Raw genomic sequence first — 18,758 nt, 5'->3', positions numbered from 1 at the left:
TGTTTAAGTGTTCAGATTATAGAAATACCACTGAGTGTATACTTAGCGTACGGTTTGTTTCCGTGCGCAGGTTAAGTTAAGGCTAGATCATTGAATCAGCATCCCAGGCCGATCCCGAATTCGATGAGGTAAAGCATGTTGAGTATTGGTAATGGCATGTACCTAGGATGTCTTATGAGAGTCATTTAAGTTGTGAAAGTATTGATAAAATAAGTAAATTATGATTGGCAATGGTATATAGTGTGAATTTGAAATTTGAAAGAAAAATTCATAGTAATGCTCATTTAGTCCCGAATTGATTTTACTGTTCATATTGGACCGCGAGGGCCCATTAAAGGGACGTTATCTTAAAACTATGATGAGTCTGAACGTTTATATTTAATTAATGTCTGTATTGTACTGTACTGATTGGTAATGTCTCATAACCCTGTTCTAGCGACGGTATGGGTTTAGGGGTCGTTACATGTCTCTTGGTCGTGTGTGACACATGACCTGTAATAGCCTGAATTTTTAGTGGTGTCGGAATGGTGATTCGAGATCACTAAATCTGACAAACGAGTAGAAAATATTATAAATTTAGTAAGTATAAGTTAAATGTGAAGTTAGGAAAATTTTTGAAATAGTGAATAGTGTACTAGGAATAAATATTAAAATAATTAAAATAAAAAAAAACGAGGTATCGAGACCTCGAAGATTTTAAACCGAGCCATAAATATTTTTAGAAATATTTATAGAGTGTCATTGAGTTGGTATTAAAGTTTCGTTAGAAAATTTTAACGTTTGGATAGTTAATTAACTAAAAAGGACTAAATTGGGAATAGTGTAAAATTTGTTAAATTGTGATTAAATAGCTTAAGTGACTAAAGTGGAGGGATTTAAAAGGCTATTAGACCCAAATTATATGGGCTGGACGGTTGGGTAAGAAAAATCAGCAGAATGTAAGGAGAAACAGGGGCAAAATTGGAAACTTAACAAATTAAACATTTAAAACAAAGACAAAAGTGAAAAATCTAGAGATCTCTTCACAATTTATCAGCAAAAACGCCATAGGAGGTCTGGAATAAGCTGGTTTTTCATATTTTTGAATCATGTAAGTTTAATTCTTGATTATTTCTTCTAATTTTTGTGATTTTGATACTTTTACAATTAGGTCCAACTAATTATTTCATTAGTTTTTGATTCCATGGCTGATTTTGAAAGTTACCATTGATTAGTGTTGGATTTTTATGATGAATAAACATGAAATTGAAGCTTTAATTTTGTTATATGATGATTTTATTAAGTAATTTTGATAGAAATTGATTTTAGGGACCTAATTGTGAAAAAGTTGGGAATTAAGGTTTGGTGTTGCGGTTTTGAGTATGAAAGGCTATGTAGTAGTCTAAAATAGTTGGAAAAAGGTGTTAATTGAGAAAAATTAGATCAATTGAGGGGTTAATTGAGTAGGGATCAAATTGTAAAAATTGTAAAGTTTGGGGTAAAAGTGTAACTTCAAAAATTAAAGGGCATAAATTGTGAAATGAATTAGAATTGAATTAAATGCTGATGAATGAATAAATTTGCATTTTAGATCGAGAACCTGAAACAAGTCGAGGAAAAGAAAAAGTAGCCGATTAGTCCCTGAACTTTTACAAATTCTGCAAATCGATCCAGGTAAGTTCATATGGCTGAAATTTAATGATTAAATGTTAATTTCATGAATTATACAATGTATGATGAAATGTATTTATTGTTGAAATGAGAATAAAATAAAAATGTGAAAATCGAATAAATGATCAAATTAAGTGGAACACCGGATTTGAGTACTTCTGATCAAGAAACAAAGTGATAAGTGGCTACACTTATCTGATCAAGAAACAAAGTGATAAGTGGTTACACTTATCTGATCAAGAGACAAAGTGATAAGTGGCTACACTTATCTGATCAAGTGATAAAGTGATAAGTGGTAGCTTCAGCTACACTTATCTGATCAAGTGGCAAAGTGATAAGTGGTAGCCTAGCTACACTTATCTGATCAAGGACAAGTGATAAGAGGTCATATGTCAAAGTGAAAGTGAAGTACTCAATTTTCCGTAACCGTTCCTTAATTTTGATCAAGGATGGTAAGTGACAAATGGGCCCAAAGGAATTATGGTAAAAGAATAAGTAGTAGTGAGTTTATACCAAGGAACTCACCAAAGATTGTGGTTGACAGGTAAATTTAGTAATGATGTATATTGTATAAGTGTACAAGTGTTTGGTAAGATTTATGTTTTATGCCTATGAACTTACTAAGCTTTTCTATAAGCTTACATGTGTGTGTTTATTGTTTTTGTAGATTAACGTATTTATACATTCGGAGGATCGGATCTACATCAAGAATCACACTATCCAGATATACTCCGGTAGTTTATGTTAAGCAACTTTTTGGATTTATATGGCATGTATAGGGAATTGAAGTGAAAAGTAAATTTGAATGTTATGGTTGCGTTAGATATCGAAATATATACATGTTTTTAGTTTGAAATGGTTGATTGGTTGAACTTCATTAGTATTTAAATGAAGTAGATGAAATACTGGAATTGGTTGTGATTTGAAATTTGCAGGGAAGGTTAGACAATTATAAAGGGGTTATATTGAATTTTTTTTTAAAAATTGCAATGGAGCAGTTCTTGGACAGCAGCATTGATGTAACTTTTAAAAATCACCAAAAATAGTGGAAATAGAATTAGAAGTTGAGTGAGATATGAAATTAAAGCTGAAAGAGTCTACTTTCATATAAAAGAAGTGGAGTAAGCAAAAGAATTATATACTTTTAGATATTTGAATTTTAGTGAAACAGGGCAAGAATGTTTTTGAAGTCCCCTGTTCTGACTTTAGAAATTCATTAAAAATTGTACAGAAGGAATTTTGAGTTATAATTTATATGTATAGACTCCTTAATGAGTCTATTTTCAGTAGAAATAAGTTTAATCACCATATGAAGCCTTTAATAAGAGATAATTAAATTTTAGTGATGAGTGGTTAGGATAGTCGATTAGTGAAACAGGGGAGACTTCAACTAATAAACTGTACTAATTGGCTAAAGAAAAAATTATGAAAAATTTATGATGAATAGATATATGAGTCTAGTTTTATGGAAAATTTACGGATCTAAATTTCGAGTTTTGTAGCTTGAATTATAATTATTTTAGTGACTGCCGTACAGGAGGACAGCTTTATTATGAATGATGAAATTAAATTTGAAAGCAAATTTTTATGCCCCGAACTTTTAAGTTAAGTCAAGTAACGCCTCATGCTCGACTCCGGCCATGGTCTCGGGTAAGGGGTGTTACATGACCAGCCCCATGGGCGTGTTGTCTGGCCGTGTGTCCCCTGCACGTAAAAGTTTCAAGTCAGTATGCATGGTAGCAAACACACACGCAGAGACACGACCATGTGTCTCAGCTGTGTGAAGGACACGGCTTATGGCCACGAGCGTGTGCCTTGGCTGTGTACCCCTTATTGGATGTTGATGTCAGAAATAGAATATCAAGGTTTTTGGACACGGGCTAGGACACTGGTGTGTCCTGGCCGTGTGAGGGATACGAGCGTGTGTCAGGCTGTGTGAAAACCCCTGTAGGTTCGAATTTAGAATTTAATTCACACGGTCATAGGACACCGGCATGTCCCTTGATGCTTAGGTCGTGTGTGTCACACGAGCCATTAACACGGCCATATCTTAATGACCACACGGGCATGTCGCCTATCCACACGAGCGTGTGCTCTGTTTCAAGGGTTATTTTTCTAAAGTTGGTTAAGGATCGAGGCGGTCCCGAATGGTTTCCAATGGACGTTTGAGGCCTCATAGGCAAATGTTAAGGAGTTTATATAAAGTTTTAAAATTTATCAAGTCTTGATGATTCAAAAAAGTTGAAATGGATGTGTTTAAGTGTGGTAACGCCTCGTATCCTGTCCCAGTGTAGGACTCGAGTGTGGGGTGTTACAATCAGGTCCTTTTGTTATTAAACCATTAATTTAATAACTTAATGACATGTTAAAATTTATAATGCTAAATTTAAAATGAAAAATCAAAAGAAAAAGAACACTATTGCATATCTTTTAAAAGTAACAACTAAAAATAAAGTAAAATTGAGAAAAAAGAGTGAAACAATAAAGCTTCTGTAAAAACTTTGAAGATCTCAAAACTAAGATTTTTAGAACATTTATTTTTTTACAACATTCTTTTTTTTCCCTAAATTTTCATTTTAAATTATGGTAAATAAGATCCAGCGTGTCATTTAACAATAAAATTAACAATTTTAGTAATGAAATGACCTAATTGATATATTCTTGATAATTTAGGGATGTAATTAGAATGGCTTGAAGTTTAAAGACCAATTTAGAACGAGTGTCATAGTTTATGGATGTTTGGTGCAAAAATCAGATGAAGATTTCTTCAAAATAAAAATAAACTTAGTTTAATTATAAAATACATCTCTCTACTTTACAAAAATTGAAAAGTTGGTCTCTCTATTTTAATTTGTTAGAATGTGATCATTGTATTTTAAGAAAATGTTAAATTCAACTATTAGTCCCCATACTTTTCAAAAGTTTTAGATTTAATCTTTGCATTTTTATTTAGTCATTTTTAGTCGCCATACTTTTCAAAATTTAAAATTCCAATCCTCATCAAATAATATCTATTAAATTCATTGAGTAAAGTTTTGTTATTTCCAAAATCTAATGCGACAAACATATTATCTATATGTAATGCCTTATCAGGTTGTTTCCATATGTTACTCACTAAGAATGTTGTTAATGGATTAACGACTGTCATTTGCGTTAATACTGAAATTTCAAACTTTGAAAAGTATAAGGACTTAAAATTATTCAATTGGAGAAAATGGACTAAATGTATAACTGTATATATACAGTATAAGACTAGTAATTTTAACCAAACAAATTTAACTGCTATTGTTTGGTGTGGAGTAAAATTTCAAAATTAAAAAAGTAAAAGGACTAAAATTGACGAATTCAAAAAGTACATGGACTAAAATTAATAATCAAATTAAAGTATATGGACTAAATCCAAACCCTTTGTAAAATACAAGGACTAATAGCAGAATTTCACCTTAAGAAAATTGAGAAGTTAATCAAATTGTTGGCATGCACGTGAACTTGAAATATTGATTTTTACTAATTTGCTGGAAATAAATTGTTGAATTATTGATTTTAACTAATTTAATACATATACATTGTTAAAACTATTGAATTTCAAGTCTGCGACATTAAATAGCAAGGTGTAACAGTTTTACCAAATTGGATTAAATTCTTAATTTTTCATAAATATGATGGTCAAATTCTAATAAATTAAAATAGAGGGACTAACTTTTCAATGTTCGTAAAATAGAGGGATGAAGTTTAGAATAAACCTTAAAAAACTATATATTCTAATTCCAATGAAGAATTTACTTTCTGAAAATAATTTTAAAATTACAAATTTTACCCTACCAACCATCACTTGACATGCCAGGGATATTTTTTTGGATAAGTTCTGACAATTACTAAAAATATTTAAGTGGCTGAAGTTCCGAAATTATCCCTCCTTCTTTTTCTTTGAGGACACATCATTAATATATTCTATGAAAAATATGCTCTCGTTTCTAATATCATTTAATATAGCTCACATATTAGGGAAAAGAAAAAAACACATCATTAATATATTCTATGAAAAATATGCGCTCTTTTCTAATATCATTAAATATAGGTCACATATTAGGGAAAAGTAAAAGTATTATGGTTGTAAGAGGTAGATTATATTTTATTTATTTATTTATTTAAAAAATAGATGAATTAATTTTTATATGTTAGATTAAAAAATAAATGAGTTTTTTATTATAAACTTTATCAATTATTATTATTAAAAAAAACTCTTTATATATTATCATGACATACAGCTGACATCTTATGTGTCACTAAATGGTTATTGTTGGAAAAATTACATTTTATCATAACTTTGAGGCATATTCTCAATAGATAAAGGTGGAGAGTTGAATCATATTTTTTTGGTTTCATATTCTACTCTATGAGACCTTTACAACGGTATATCATATGCTCATAATGATTGAGTGATGAATGAGAAATTGATGCTTAAAATAAGCTACTTGGAAATATCGTTGAGGAAAAATAAAAGGTTTAGATCCCACATTGGTTAAATACCAAGTGTGAGATATGTTTATATATGTGTACTCTCTTAAAAAATAATTGAATGATTAAACTTATAACTTTGCCTTACGCGTAAGGGGGTATAGGTCCAAACTCGACGGGGTTGGGGTACACCCGCACGACATGAGTGACGTGAAATGTTTGGACCAAATGGCCCTACAAATATTTTAGTCTAATTCTAACACGGATTTATTTTTCTCAGCATACAAAATCTTTTTAAATATGGAAATTATCTTATTGATTTGATTCAAATAAAACTGTTTAAATTTTTTATCTAATAGCGGATTTTGGAGGTTTTTTTCCCAAAATTCCAACACTCTTCATGCCTATAAAAGGCCACGATTCTGAAGGGTTTTTATACACTTCCATACTCTCTTAGAATTTCTCCTGCCAAAATTCTGTTGCTCTCAAAAAATTTGTTTTTCCAACCTTTGTGTTTTATAAATATTCCGGTGATAGAAAAAGGCATTGTTCATTCGATTGATCGTGGTAGAGGTGCTACTACTTCGATCACTACTGTTGTTGTATCTTGGGAGATTTTCAACCAAAATTACTCCAAGTACCGTAGGAGCGGCCAAATCTGTCTTAAGGAAATTGTGTTTTACGAGCCTCAACATTTTGTAAAATCTCAATTCTCCTTTGTTTCAATTGTTTATTATGGTTTTATTTGATTTTCATATTTGATAAATTAACTATAAATAATTTTGTTCATATTTTTTATATGTGTTTATTTATAATTAATTATTTTTTTCGCTAACGTGTTTTGTTCGCTAACGTGTTTTGTCTAACAATCTTAAGATAGATTTGCTTATTTGTAATTTTCTAATCCGACACAACACCAAGGAGAAAAAAAAATTTACATATTTTTCTGAAAATCAAATTTTTTTAAAATAAATCTGTTTCGAGATTTTCCCACCGTTCAATAGATTTCCTTTTTTCCTACTTATTTTTTATTTCCAGATAAATATTAAAACTAATAAAATCTGTTTTGAGATTTTCCCGCCGTTTAACAGATTTTATTCGATTTTGTTTCGAAATTAAGAATATGTAAAATTTGTTTCAGGATTGATTCCCACCGTTCAACTGTATTTATTCCATTAATTTTATTTTATTTCCAAAGTGGAAATTAAAAGTAAAATAAAAAATGTTTTGGGACTGATTCTCGCCGTTCAACGATTTTATTCCAAAATTGTCTTATTCCCAAAACGAGTAAGTAAAAATCGTTTCGGAATTGATTCCCATCATTCAATGATTTTATTCCAAATTTGTTTTATTTTCAAAAACGAGTAAAATAAAAAATTTGTTTCGGGATTGATTCCCGCCGTTCAACGCTTTTATTCCAAAGTTGTTTTATTTAAAAAACGAGTAACATAAAATGTGTTTCGGGATTGCTTCTAGCCGTTAAATGGATTTATTACATTTTTTATTTTGTTGCAAAAAACAAGAAATTAAATTAAATAAAATCTGTTTCGAGATTTATTCCCCACATTTAACAAGATTTTATTTGATTTTATTTTGTTTTCAAATTCGAACTAAATTAAATAAAATATGTTTCAAGATTTATTCCTACCGTTTAACAAGATTTTATTCTATATTGTTCTGTTTCCAAACAAAGACGTAATCAAATAATTCTATTTTGGGATTAATTCCTGCCATTGAATAGATTTTATTTTGATTTAATGATATAATTTTGTTTCGGGATTTAATCCTGTCATTTAACAATATTAATTTTGATTTTGTTTCAAAATTTTATTCAGCCATTTAACAAATCAAAAAGAATTTTTTCTGTTTATGGTAGCCTTAATGTGACAGCCCTAAAGTGACCCTAGTCGGAAAGCGGTCTCGGGACCGCTAGACCGAGTCACCAAATTATTTGAATGTGATAATTATTGCCTAAAATATGTGAATATAAATGTGTGAAAGTTTTAAGCTTCGATTTAGTTAATTGCATGTGAATTTAGTTGATAGGACTTATGTGAGAAAATTTAGAAATGTGCTAGGCAAATGCAAGTGGCCTAATAGTGCATGTAATCAAAGGGGTGGACTTGCATGTCAATTTCCCCCCATTTAAGTACTAGTGGCCGGCCATGACAAGGGATGATGGGCAAAACATGTCATGAAACATGTTGTGTTAATGGAAAAATAAAATAAGAAGCATGGGCAAAACATGTCATGAAACATGTTGTGTTAATGGAAGAATAAAATAAGAAGCATGGGCAATAAACTAATAAGAAATTGAAGGAAGAAAACAAAGAGAAAAAAATGTGTTCATCATTCTCATGCATGACCAAAAAAAAAAAGAAGAGAAAAGCTCTCATGTTGTTCTTGGCCGAATAGGAGAAAGAAAAAGAAGGAAAAAGAGCTTTGAGGAAATCGGCGATGGTGGTTTGATAGACTAAGGTATGTTTGATGATGTTCCATGAGATGCATGCATGTTTTAGTAGTTAGCTTGAGTTCTAAATAGCCCATGGTTCAAATCTTTACTATGTCATGGAGATGATATTCGGCCAAGGTGGATTGGTGTTGATATCATTTGCATGCTAAAAGTGAAGCTTTGTAATGGTGCATGTGATGGTGGATTGATGATTCTTGAATCTTCTTTTTAGCATTTTTGAGTAAGACATTAAGTTCTTTGTTTAACCATGACCAAAAATTGAAATGGTATGGTGTTGTGATGCAATTGGCCCCAACATAGACATGTATGTTCGGCCACATGAATAAGTATATAAGTTATGTGTATGTTCGGCCATAGGTAGCCTATTGATGGCTTTAGCTTGACTTAGAAAATTCGGCTAAGGGGAAATATTAGCTAGTATGTTGAATTCGATTCGTGATTTCGTACATATGTGACTCTAGTGTCTAATGTATATATGGGCTAAGTACCTTGAGCTTCTCTTTTGATGTTCGAATGAATTGTATTAAATTGCTTGATGTGATTAAAAATGCGTATGACCATTGTGTATTTGAGCTAAAAGGTGGCCATATGACCTATCAAACTCCTTGTCATATTCGGCCATAACCTAGCAAAATGAGACTTTAATGAGTTAAATTTGTTTGAATTAAGCTCAAGAGCAAAGGGGAACTAAATCCGATAAAGGGAAGGAAAAAGTGGTCGAATAGTCGTCGAAACCGTTCGACAACATCCGAGGTAAGTTCTTGAGTAATAGAGCTTAAATTATTATTTGATTAGATCATGTTTTAAGCAAATCAAAATCGTGCTCTTTGTGTGTGGCTATTGAGCCGAAATGGCAAGAGTGATAAGTGTCTTGTGTTTGAGTTTTGCTAATGAAAATGAAATACGAATGTGTCATGATTTATTGTTAAATGTGCATGGTTATTCGAATGATGTCCGGGCTAAGTCCCGAAGGCTTTGTGCTAAGTGACCATATCCGGGCTAAGATCCGAAGGCATTTGTGCGAGATACTAATTCCGGGCTAAGCCCGAAGGCATTGGTGCGAGTTACTAAATCCGGGTTAAGTCCCAAAGGCATTTGTGCGAGTTACTAAATCCGGGCTATGTCCCGAAGGCATTTGAACGAGTAGCTATATCCGGTTAAATTCCGAAGGTACGTGATTTGGGAATGAATGATCTTGCTGTAAAAATTTCAGTTAATACGCTTGTAACATCCCAACATTGAGGTATGTTTCGTATGTGCTTTGAATTAGTTGAGCCCTTACAAATAAGTATTCGCTCAGTTGATAAATGAGCTACCGGCCTTTGGCTAAGTTGATCTTTGTGTATGAATAAAAAGGGTTGGTAATGTGAAGTAAGTATGATATTGAAAATTTGTGCATATGAAATTATCCGTTTAGCTACATGAATGCTATACTTTGGTTGTGTCTAAATTCTTTGCTCAAAACTTACTAAGCATTTAATGCTTACTCCGTTTCTTTGATTCTCTGTTTTATAGATTTTGGTTCTTCAGCTATCGGACTCGGGATTTTGAAGTCGAAGTCGCCCACACTATCAAAGCCCCCTTTTGGTACAATTTTGGTTGAACTTCGAAATGGCATGTATAGGACTACCCTTTTTGTTGTGGGTCATGGACCCTTTGGATTTGTATAATTTTGGATAGCCATGCGAAAATGGCTTATATATGTTTGAGCATAATGTTATACTCATTTGGTATGGATATGCTTAACAAGGATTGGCCATGGGAATGGTTAATCACAATCATAATTTGTGCTATTTATGCTAAAAGGGCTAGTTGAATCATGGAAACTATGAAATAGGTAAAGTCTACCTTAAAGGCAGATGCTGACAGCAGCAGTGATGTAGATTTGGAAAATCACTAAAAATAGTAGGAATGGAATTAAATAGTGAATAAATTATGCAAACGAACCTTGATGAATCTATTTTCATAGGAAAGTAACGAAACGTTCATATGAATAGTATATTATGAGATACTAAAGTTTTCGTGAGACAGGACCAGAACGGTTTCTGGATTCCCTGTTCGGAATTTGGAAATTCATTATAAATTAACCAGAGATAATTAGAAGTCATGCCATATATGAATGGATTCCTTTTTGAGTCTAGTTTCTATATAAACAAACGACATCAGTATTGAAGCCCTGTACAGGGAGATATCCAAGTCGTAATGCGCAAAGGTCAGTGTAGTCGATCCCTGTAACATGGGAGAATTTGACTAATAAACTATACTAATTGGCCCGACCAAAAATTCTAGAAAAAAAATTGTAGATGCATATATGAGTATAGTTTCAGGGAAAAATCACGAAGCTGATTTTCGAGTTTTGAAACTCAAGATATGATTTTTAAGGTGACAGTGATGCAGTTAGCCAGCTTGCCTGGAAAATTTAAAATGGATTGTGCAAAGAAGTGATTTAAGTCTGCAAACCCCTCGTGTCCGACTCCGGCGGCGGACTCGGGTACGGGGTGTTACACTTAATTATGGCTTTAAATTGAATTAAAAGAAATTTATTGACGGTGAATTAAAAAGACAATATGAGAATGCATGTCTAGGATTTGTTCCTTGAAAAACTTGGTATTTAAACGTGCTGAGTGCACCACATTTCTTTTAGGGTTACCTACTAGGTGCATTATTTTATTGTATTTTTAATTAGACCCTATAAACTTTTGTTTCGAGTTTTATTAGATTTTTGTTGTCGAACAAAAGTTGATAAGTTTTCTAATTCGGGTTTTGTTTCTTAACAGAAAAATGGATACTCCAAGTAATTCAACCAATTCTCAATCTGAAGATTTGGTTCAAATGCAATCTTCAATCCAAAACTCAGTATTGCTGGTGGCGGCTGCCGTAAGCCACAACAAGAAACCTGCAAAATTCTCAAGACAAAATTTCAGGACTTAGCAACAGAAAATGCTGTTTTATTTGACCATGTTGAACTTGCCCAAATTTTTTAAAGATGACCCTCCTACTGTTAAAGAGGACGAGGTAGATGAAGTTACCGCTTTCACTGCCATTAAAACTTGGAAACATTCAAATTTCCTATGCCAAAACTACATCCTGAATGGATTGTCGGATGCACTATACGAAGTGTATAGTGTTAAAAAAACAGCTAAGGAATTATGGACATCGTTGGACCATAAATACAAACCCGAGGATGCTAAAACTAAAAAGTTCTTAGTTGCTAAATTCTTGAATTTTGTAATGATTGATTCTAAATTAGTTGTGAATCAAGTGCGGGAACTTCAATTGATCATTCACGGAATTCTTGTTGAAGGGATGATAATAAGTGAATCCTTCCAAATGGCAATCATTATTGAAAAGTTGCCTCCTACTTGGAATGACTTTGAGAATTACCTAAAGCACAAAAGAAAGGAAATGTCAGAGGAAGACCTAATTGTCAGACTTCAGATTGAAGAAGACAATAGAGGTACAAAAAAGAGGCTCAATAAAGGAGCAAATGACAATATTGCTAGGTTAAACATCATAGAAGTCAAGAAAGACTTCACGAAGGGAAAACAACTGCAAAATGGGCCTAAACTGGGACCAAAAGGTAGTTTTTCCAAGATGCAAAAATTTCAAGGAAAATGCTTCAATTGCAACAAGATGGGGCACAAGTCATCCGACTGTAGAATCTCAAAGAAAGTTAGAGCTAACGAGGCTAATGCTGTGGAAAAAATTTCCAAGGAAGTATTCGATATGGAATTATGTGCCTAACTATGAATAAGAATGTTCTTAGTAAAGGGAAATATTTGTGGGAAGGGGATATGTATTAAATTAAATGCTATATCTGTAAAAGCAAAACTATAAATAAGAATGTTGTTCTTTCCTGTTCATATGCTTAAGTCATTTAATTAATGGCATAATAGGCTCGAATGTGTTAATTATGGTACTTCACGTACATAAATTAACTTAGAGCACATTCCTTCGTTTCGCAACAATTATAATTATAAACGTGAAACATGTGTTGAAGCAAATTAATAAAGGTCAAAAATCACTTGATCTAATACATAGCAATGCTTGTAAAGCTTGTTTAAACGAGAGGAAGGAATAAAAATGTTTATTACCTTCATTACTACGAGCTAAGATGAAGAGAATTTATTCTCTATAAGCAAGAAGTTGAAAACCAACTTAATAAAAAGATTTAAGTAATCATGGTGTTGGATATATGGAATCATTTCAATAACACCACCATACTTTCCTAAAATAGGGTAACCGAGAAGAAAACCAGATTCTAAAGGAAAAGATAAACGCATGGCTAAAAAGCTAAAAAGCTCTGGGTTATAACACGAAATGTGGGGGTAGCGTTTCTATAAGTAAATTATCTTTTAAATAAGGTACCCTACAAGAAAAGGGACAAGACACCATACAAGTTATGGAAAGGTAGAAAACCATTCTACAACCACTTGAAAGTGTAGGGGGTGTCTTGCTAGCGTAACATATAATAGTAAGTCGAGACATATGCGACGTTGACATAGTATCATTAAACAAATGCTCTTAAACAGAGTTATCTATATTGATTTTCAAAAAATTAAAAGATAACATTGCGAATCCGCTAACTAAAGGCTTAAACCGAGATCATGTTGTTAAAACATCGAAAGGAATATGACTAAAGCCCATGAAAATAAAAGGCTCTATGTGAAGGAAAACCCTACCTAGTTGACTAGAGATCCCAAGATCTAGGTTCAAAGGGACAACCTAATTGCATAGACCTTGTGAGGTCACTGTGAGGGTACTTATTCCAAGTCTATTCCTATGATGTAAACAGTGACTGTAAATGGGATAGGTTAAGTAATGCTTTTTAATGACCGTTGTATGTTTCGGTAAGCCGAACAATATAAGTCACCTATGTAAGAGTGAAGTGGGGTTGCTTCAAAGAGACTATTGGGGTATAGTTCTCTCAAACTCTTGTAGAACCTGGATACGTTCACGGTTATATGGACATAACCATGAGAACTAAAACCTTGCCAAGAAGGTAGTTGTGTACAGTATATCATCGTTTACATAAAAGGCAAAATAGTTCAAGGACATCATGTCTACTAGTCAGCTAGTAAAGTAAATATACTTTCGTAAGGGAAGGTTCAAGGGTGGATACTTACCTATTCTATACAATTATAGATCGTAGATTCTATCACCACATCGAGTCAATGTTTTTCGATAAAACTATCAATTTTCATCCTGTTGCTCTAAAAAAATCTCTTTTTTCCATCCTTCGTGTTTTATAAATATTCCGGTGATAAAAAAAGCATTGTTCGTTCGTTTGATCGTGGTAGAGGTGCTACTACTTCGATCACTACTGTTGTTGTATCTTGAGAGACTTTCAACCAACGTTACTCTAAATACCGTAGGAGCAGCCAGATATGTCTTAAGAAAATCGTGTTTCACGGGCCTCAACATTTTGTAAAATCTCAATTCTCTTTTATTTCAATTTTTTATTATAGTTTTATTTAATTTTCATATTTGATAAATTAACTATAAATAATTATGTTCATATTTTTTTTGTATGTGTTTATTTATGACTAATTATTTCATTTTTAACATTATAAATGAATTAAAATTTTAACGACGACTAATTTACTTTTTAATCTAATATACCTGAATTAATTTGTCCATTTGTTTTTGTAGAGATAGAAAAATGCAATCGAATTCTTAATATAAAAGTATCCATGATACTTTTACCTATATTAGTAATGTCAATATAGCAAATTGATCATTTTTATTTAAATTTTTATTCATTTATACTATTAAAACTTAATTTGATTGATAGAATGACATTATAATGACATGTGTCATGTCATATTTACTTTGAGTTGACGGAAAATGAAAAAATTTTAAAGATAAAAAATAGATAAAAATTTTAACAAAAAAATCAATCCACTTGATAATGTAGATTAATTTACTCCTTTATTAAGAATTAGACAAAAAGGGCAATATTGGAAATGAAAAGCTGCCGCAAGGCTTAAATTGCTTATTTTAAGTTGAAAAAAATTGCCCCACAGACTCGTGTTCTTCATATGTGCCACATCGCCAGTTCCCATGGTAGGATATCTATCAATCAAAGAAACATTGGTTTTTGTTTGTGTTTAAATTTCGGATCTTTGCAAAAGAAAGGAGAAAGAAGAAATGCTTGCAGTTTTCGACAAATCGGTTGCCAAGAGCCCAGATGCTCTTAATGCTCCAGATAACCCTCAGGCTGTATCTGCTCTCAAAGATGGCTTCTTACCTAATCACTTTGCCTCTGTTTATCCCGGTTGTGTCTCCATCAGTCTCGGCTCTTCTGGGGTTATGGCTTATTCTCTTGAAAAACAGAACCCACTTCTCCCCAGGTAAAACTGTTCTTTTTTTCATCTATTTTTAACCATGCTCAATGTTCCCATTTTCTTTCTTCTTTTTCTCTTTTTTGTTTGATGGGTTTTGACGATCGAATCCCGATCTTGGATGATCTGTTTGATTTTTAGATCTTTTTCTTAGTTGGAGATGATGTTGGTTGTTTTATTTTTTATGAGAATTGTGATTTATATATGCAAATACCCTTTTACTGTTTGCTTTTCGAGAAAGGGAAAAAGCAAATGAAATATATCCAAAGAAATGAATAATTTACATTAATTGTTGTTTGCTGGTCATTGATGAATATCTTTCTAGATTTTGAGCTGTCCTTTGTTTTCTGGAATTATTTGAGAACAATATGCAGCTTGAAGAAATTCCACCAGTGATCCCTTGAGCAGGGTATCATTTGAATCATGTATAATATGGATTCTTTTATGATAATTTATTAGCTTCCTCTGTGATCTTTATTTAATGGCTTATAAGGCCTGATTTGTTTTTATATATAGATGAATTATTTTACCATGGGATACAGAGTACAGTCCAAAGTTAAAGATCTGATGTAATGGATTTATTATAACAAGCTTACATGGTACCAACAAGCATTGCACTCTCAAGGGGAGAATAGGGTTCGAACTTGGGAGACGGCATTGTTGGGAGGGATAGCCACGAACCCGAACATAGACCGTAAAGCGGACATGAAAAGTACTTTTTTTTTCATTGTTTTCTCAATGCAACGGATTGAAGATTGATGTATTTGATTTTATGTTTCCAGACTGTTTGCGGTTGTGGATGACATATTCTGCTTGTTTCAAGGCCACATTGAGAATATAGCCGTTCTTAAGCAACAATATGGCTTGAACAAAACAGCAAATGAGGGGATCATTGTTATCGAAGCTTACCGAACCCTCAGAGACAGAGGTCCTTACCCTCCGGATCAGGTTGTAAGAGATATCCAGGGGAAATTTTCTTTCATTATCTATGATAGCTCTTCAAAAGCCACATTTATAGCTTCTGTAAGTAAACCTAATTTTGTTAGCCACTGCAATAACCTAATTTTGTTAGCCACTGCAATGCGTATCTTTGTAACTTTTTCTTCTATATGATCAAGTTTTTTTTCCTTTTCTTGTGCAGGATGCTGATGGATGTGTACCTTTCTTCTGGGGAACTGATGCTGAAAGCCACCTTGTTCTTGCAGATGATGTGGAGACTGTCAAGAAGGGCTGTGGGAAGTCTTTTGCTCCATTCCCAAAAGGTAAGTTAGTGTTTGGCACAAGTAGGTAGAAAAATGGGGGTGGCAACAGACCCAAGGTGAAGATTAAAGCATGTTAAAAGTGGATTCAAGACTAGTTTAGAATGACAGCAAAAACTCAAGGTGATTTGGGTGGAAATATACAGATTTCAAGGGATAAATATGCATGAGACACATTTGTTTTGATAAAAGTATCGTGGAGGCTCCTATATTAGGAGTCAAATTGCATTTTCCCTTCTTTACTAAAAAAATAAATAAATTAGTCCTTATACATTAGATCAAATAGCAAATTGGTCTTTTTTGTTAATATTATCCATTTGTACTTTTAAAAATTAGTCTGGCTGATAGAATAATTAGACACGTGTACCTTATGCTGATGTACAAAGATCAGTTTTTAACAACAAAATTATTGACAGAAAAAAACTTTCCTCTTTGATCTAACGAATAAAATTAATTTGTTCATTTTTTTAGTAGAGAGGATAAAATACAATCCAACTTTTAGTTCAAAGGCCTTTATGGTACTTTTACTCATTTGTTTTTTATATGGTTCTTTTCTACCAAACATAGGTTTAAATCGGGGTTGATCTATCTATTTCCTTGTCTTCATGCCATGCATGCTATAGTTGTTTGTCCTAAGACTATTAGCAAAATTTTGGAGCACAACGAGGGCGTTATTGCTGATGATGTTTTGCAATTCCCCCATATCTTTTTCAGGGTGCTTTTTCTCATCCACTGGAGGGTTAAAAAGCTATGAGCACCCCCTTAATGAGTTGAAGGCAATGCCTCGGGTGGACAGTTCGGGTCAAGTTTGCGGGGCTACTTTCAGTGTGGATGTAGAGACAAAGAAGAAATCAACTGGAATGAAAAAGGTTGGAAGTGCTGCAAACTGGTCCTCTAACTACTGAGCTTTAGAAATGGCATCCTGTTTCAACAAGGCTTTTGTTATTAGGTAGCCTTCCCTTGGTCTTATTTTTAATTCCTAATTTTGCTATCTCGATGGCTTGGCTGGATTACTGGGTTCCTATTTTCAAACTAAGTTAACTGTTTATGCGGTTTGTACATGCTTGCTTACCATCAGAACTGAGCCCGCCATGCTACATCACATGAAATAATGTTTCTTGTCATAAATGCTTCTAATTTTTCTTTTCTAGTAGTTTACATTACTTATTAAACTCTTAATTGAATTAATGTAGAGTTAAATCAAATTGAGAAATAGTATTTAAGTATTTAAGTAATTTTCTTAAATTTTTTTAAATCAAAAAGCTTAAAACTACCACATTAAAAGAAATTTTAAAATGGATGAGTTGCAGAGTTGAAAGTTTAAACTCTTTTGGGTGCAGCTTTGATCTTTAGTAGGCGCATAATTTGGCATTAATTATAGTGTTTGAATCCTTATAATCTTTTTCATTTTCTTTTATTAATGATATATCGAGAATGATTGACAAAAATGGCACGAATTTAGAATTAGAATTGATAAATGAAAGGGTAAATTACACCAATAGTTATTCCACTTTAGTATAGCTAACAAAACAGTCGCTAAGGTTTCATTTCAGTCACTCAACTTTTGAAAAATAACAAAACAACCACTAATGTTATAAAAAAGTAACAAAATAGTTACTAATTAACAATTTCTGTTAGTGTCTTAACGAGACTACCGTGTGGCAAGTTAACTATTGATATGGCCAGTTAACTTGCCACGTTGGATATATAGTGGAAACCTACCCAATTTAAGAAGAAAACCTATCCAAAAAGAAATTGAAAAAAATAAAACCTAAAAAAACCCCTTAACAGAGAAGAAGAAGAAGAAGCAATAGCAGCAGAAGAAGAGATTGTAAAAAAAAAAGTCTTATTTGCCTAATTTGGCGAGGTTTGATTCTTTGCCATTGAAACACCATGTCTTTGCTTTTCTTCTTCTTCTTCTTGGCTCTTTTCCTCTGTAACTCTGTAACCTTCCGCCATTGTTGGCGGGGTCTTGTGGTTTAGCTAAAAAACAACATGATTTCGAAGAAAAAGATACACCGAAGGGAGGCTTCATGCTAAGGAATTTGCATCTTTGCTTACTCGATTTGATTAATTTTGGCATTTTCATATTCTTATTGAAATTTAGTCAACCAAATCTGTACCAAAGATGAAATGCTTTAGTCAAAAGTTCATCTTTTCAATAAGAAGCAATACGCTTAAGCACACTACTCAAATGATGCTTCTTCAGTTTTCTTCATCTCAGATTGCTTGACCTGTAACGAAACACAACCATATCTTCAAGTGAATCAATTCTCCTATAACATATACCACTCACTGCATATTTTGTTCTAAAAAGTTTGCTAATTATATCATTCAAACACTCTAAAAATGCTTCGTGCACTGGGGTAATTTCAGCAAAATTATTGGAAATTATCATTAGTTGTTTCACTACAGACTTTGATGTTTCCTCATTTAACATACAACCTTATGTAGATTAAGGTTGACTGTACTCACCAGTACTGATTGTGTAATACAAATGAGTTAGTTGCCACTTTTTTCCCATCATCATTGCGGTTCCGATGGTAGAATGCATGGGTCCTATTTTGGATCTCC

The 18,758-nt window shown here is 32.7% G+C and overlaps 2 protein-coding genes across 2 annotated transcripts; both read left to right on the top strand.

The window, feature by feature from the left end:
• Window positions 1-11,521: 11,521 nt before the first annotated feature.
• Window positions 11,522-12,325, top strand: LOC107895796 (uncharacterized). Its single transcript, XM_016821021.1, has one exon. It carries the CDS (start codon window positions 11,522-11,524, stop codon window positions 12,323-12,325), a length of 804 nt encoding a protein of 267 aa, XP_016676510.1.
• Window positions 12,326-14,548: 2,223 nt separating this feature from the next.
• On the top strand, window positions 14,549-17,334 carry LOC107897685 (stem-specific protein TSJT1). Its single transcript, XM_016823216.2, has 4 exons — window positions 14,549-14,934; window positions 15,708-15,948; window positions 16,067-16,187; window positions 16,899-17,334. Exons 1-4 carry the CDS (start codon window positions 14,732-14,734, stop codon window positions 17,087-17,089), a joined length of 756 nt encoding a protein of 251 aa, XP_016678705.1. The 5' UTR covers window positions 14,549-14,731; the 3' UTR covers window positions 17,090-17,334.
• Window positions 17,335-18,758: the final 1,424 nt, after the last annotated feature.

This window comes from Gossypium hirsutum, chromosome A10, assembly GCF_007990345.1.
Source record: "Gossypium hirsutum isolate 1008001.06 chromosome A10, Gossypium_hirsutum_v2.1, whole genome shotgun sequence".
In the NCBI taxonomy this organism is placed as follows: Eukaryota; Viridiplantae; Streptophyta; class Magnoliopsida; order Malvales; family Malvaceae; genus Gossypium; species Gossypium hirsutum.
Note: the sequence above shows the minus strand (reverse complement) of the source record. Positions and strands in the feature narration are given on the sequence as shown.

What these genes read in the sequence shown, in the direction of transcription:
- LOC107895796 (XM_016821021.1), top strand. Translation starts at nt 11,522, where the DNA reads ATGCTGTTTTATTTGACCATGTTGAACTTGCCCAAATTTTTTAAAGAT.
- LOC107897685 (XM_016823216.2), top strand. Translation starts at nt 14,732, where the DNA reads ATGCTTGCAGTTTTCGACAAATCGGTTGCCAAGAGCCCAGATGCTCTT. An exon ending in AAGCCACATTTATAGCTTCT is followed by an intron (nt 15,949 to 16,066) that starts GTAAGTAAACCT and finishes TTTCTTGTGCAG; the next exon opens with GATGCTGATGGATGTGTACC. An exon ending in TTTTGCTCCATTCCCAAAAG is followed by an intron (nt 16,188 to 16,898) that starts GTAAGTTAGTGT and finishes TATCTTTTTCAG; the next exon opens with GGTGCTTTTTCTCATCCACT.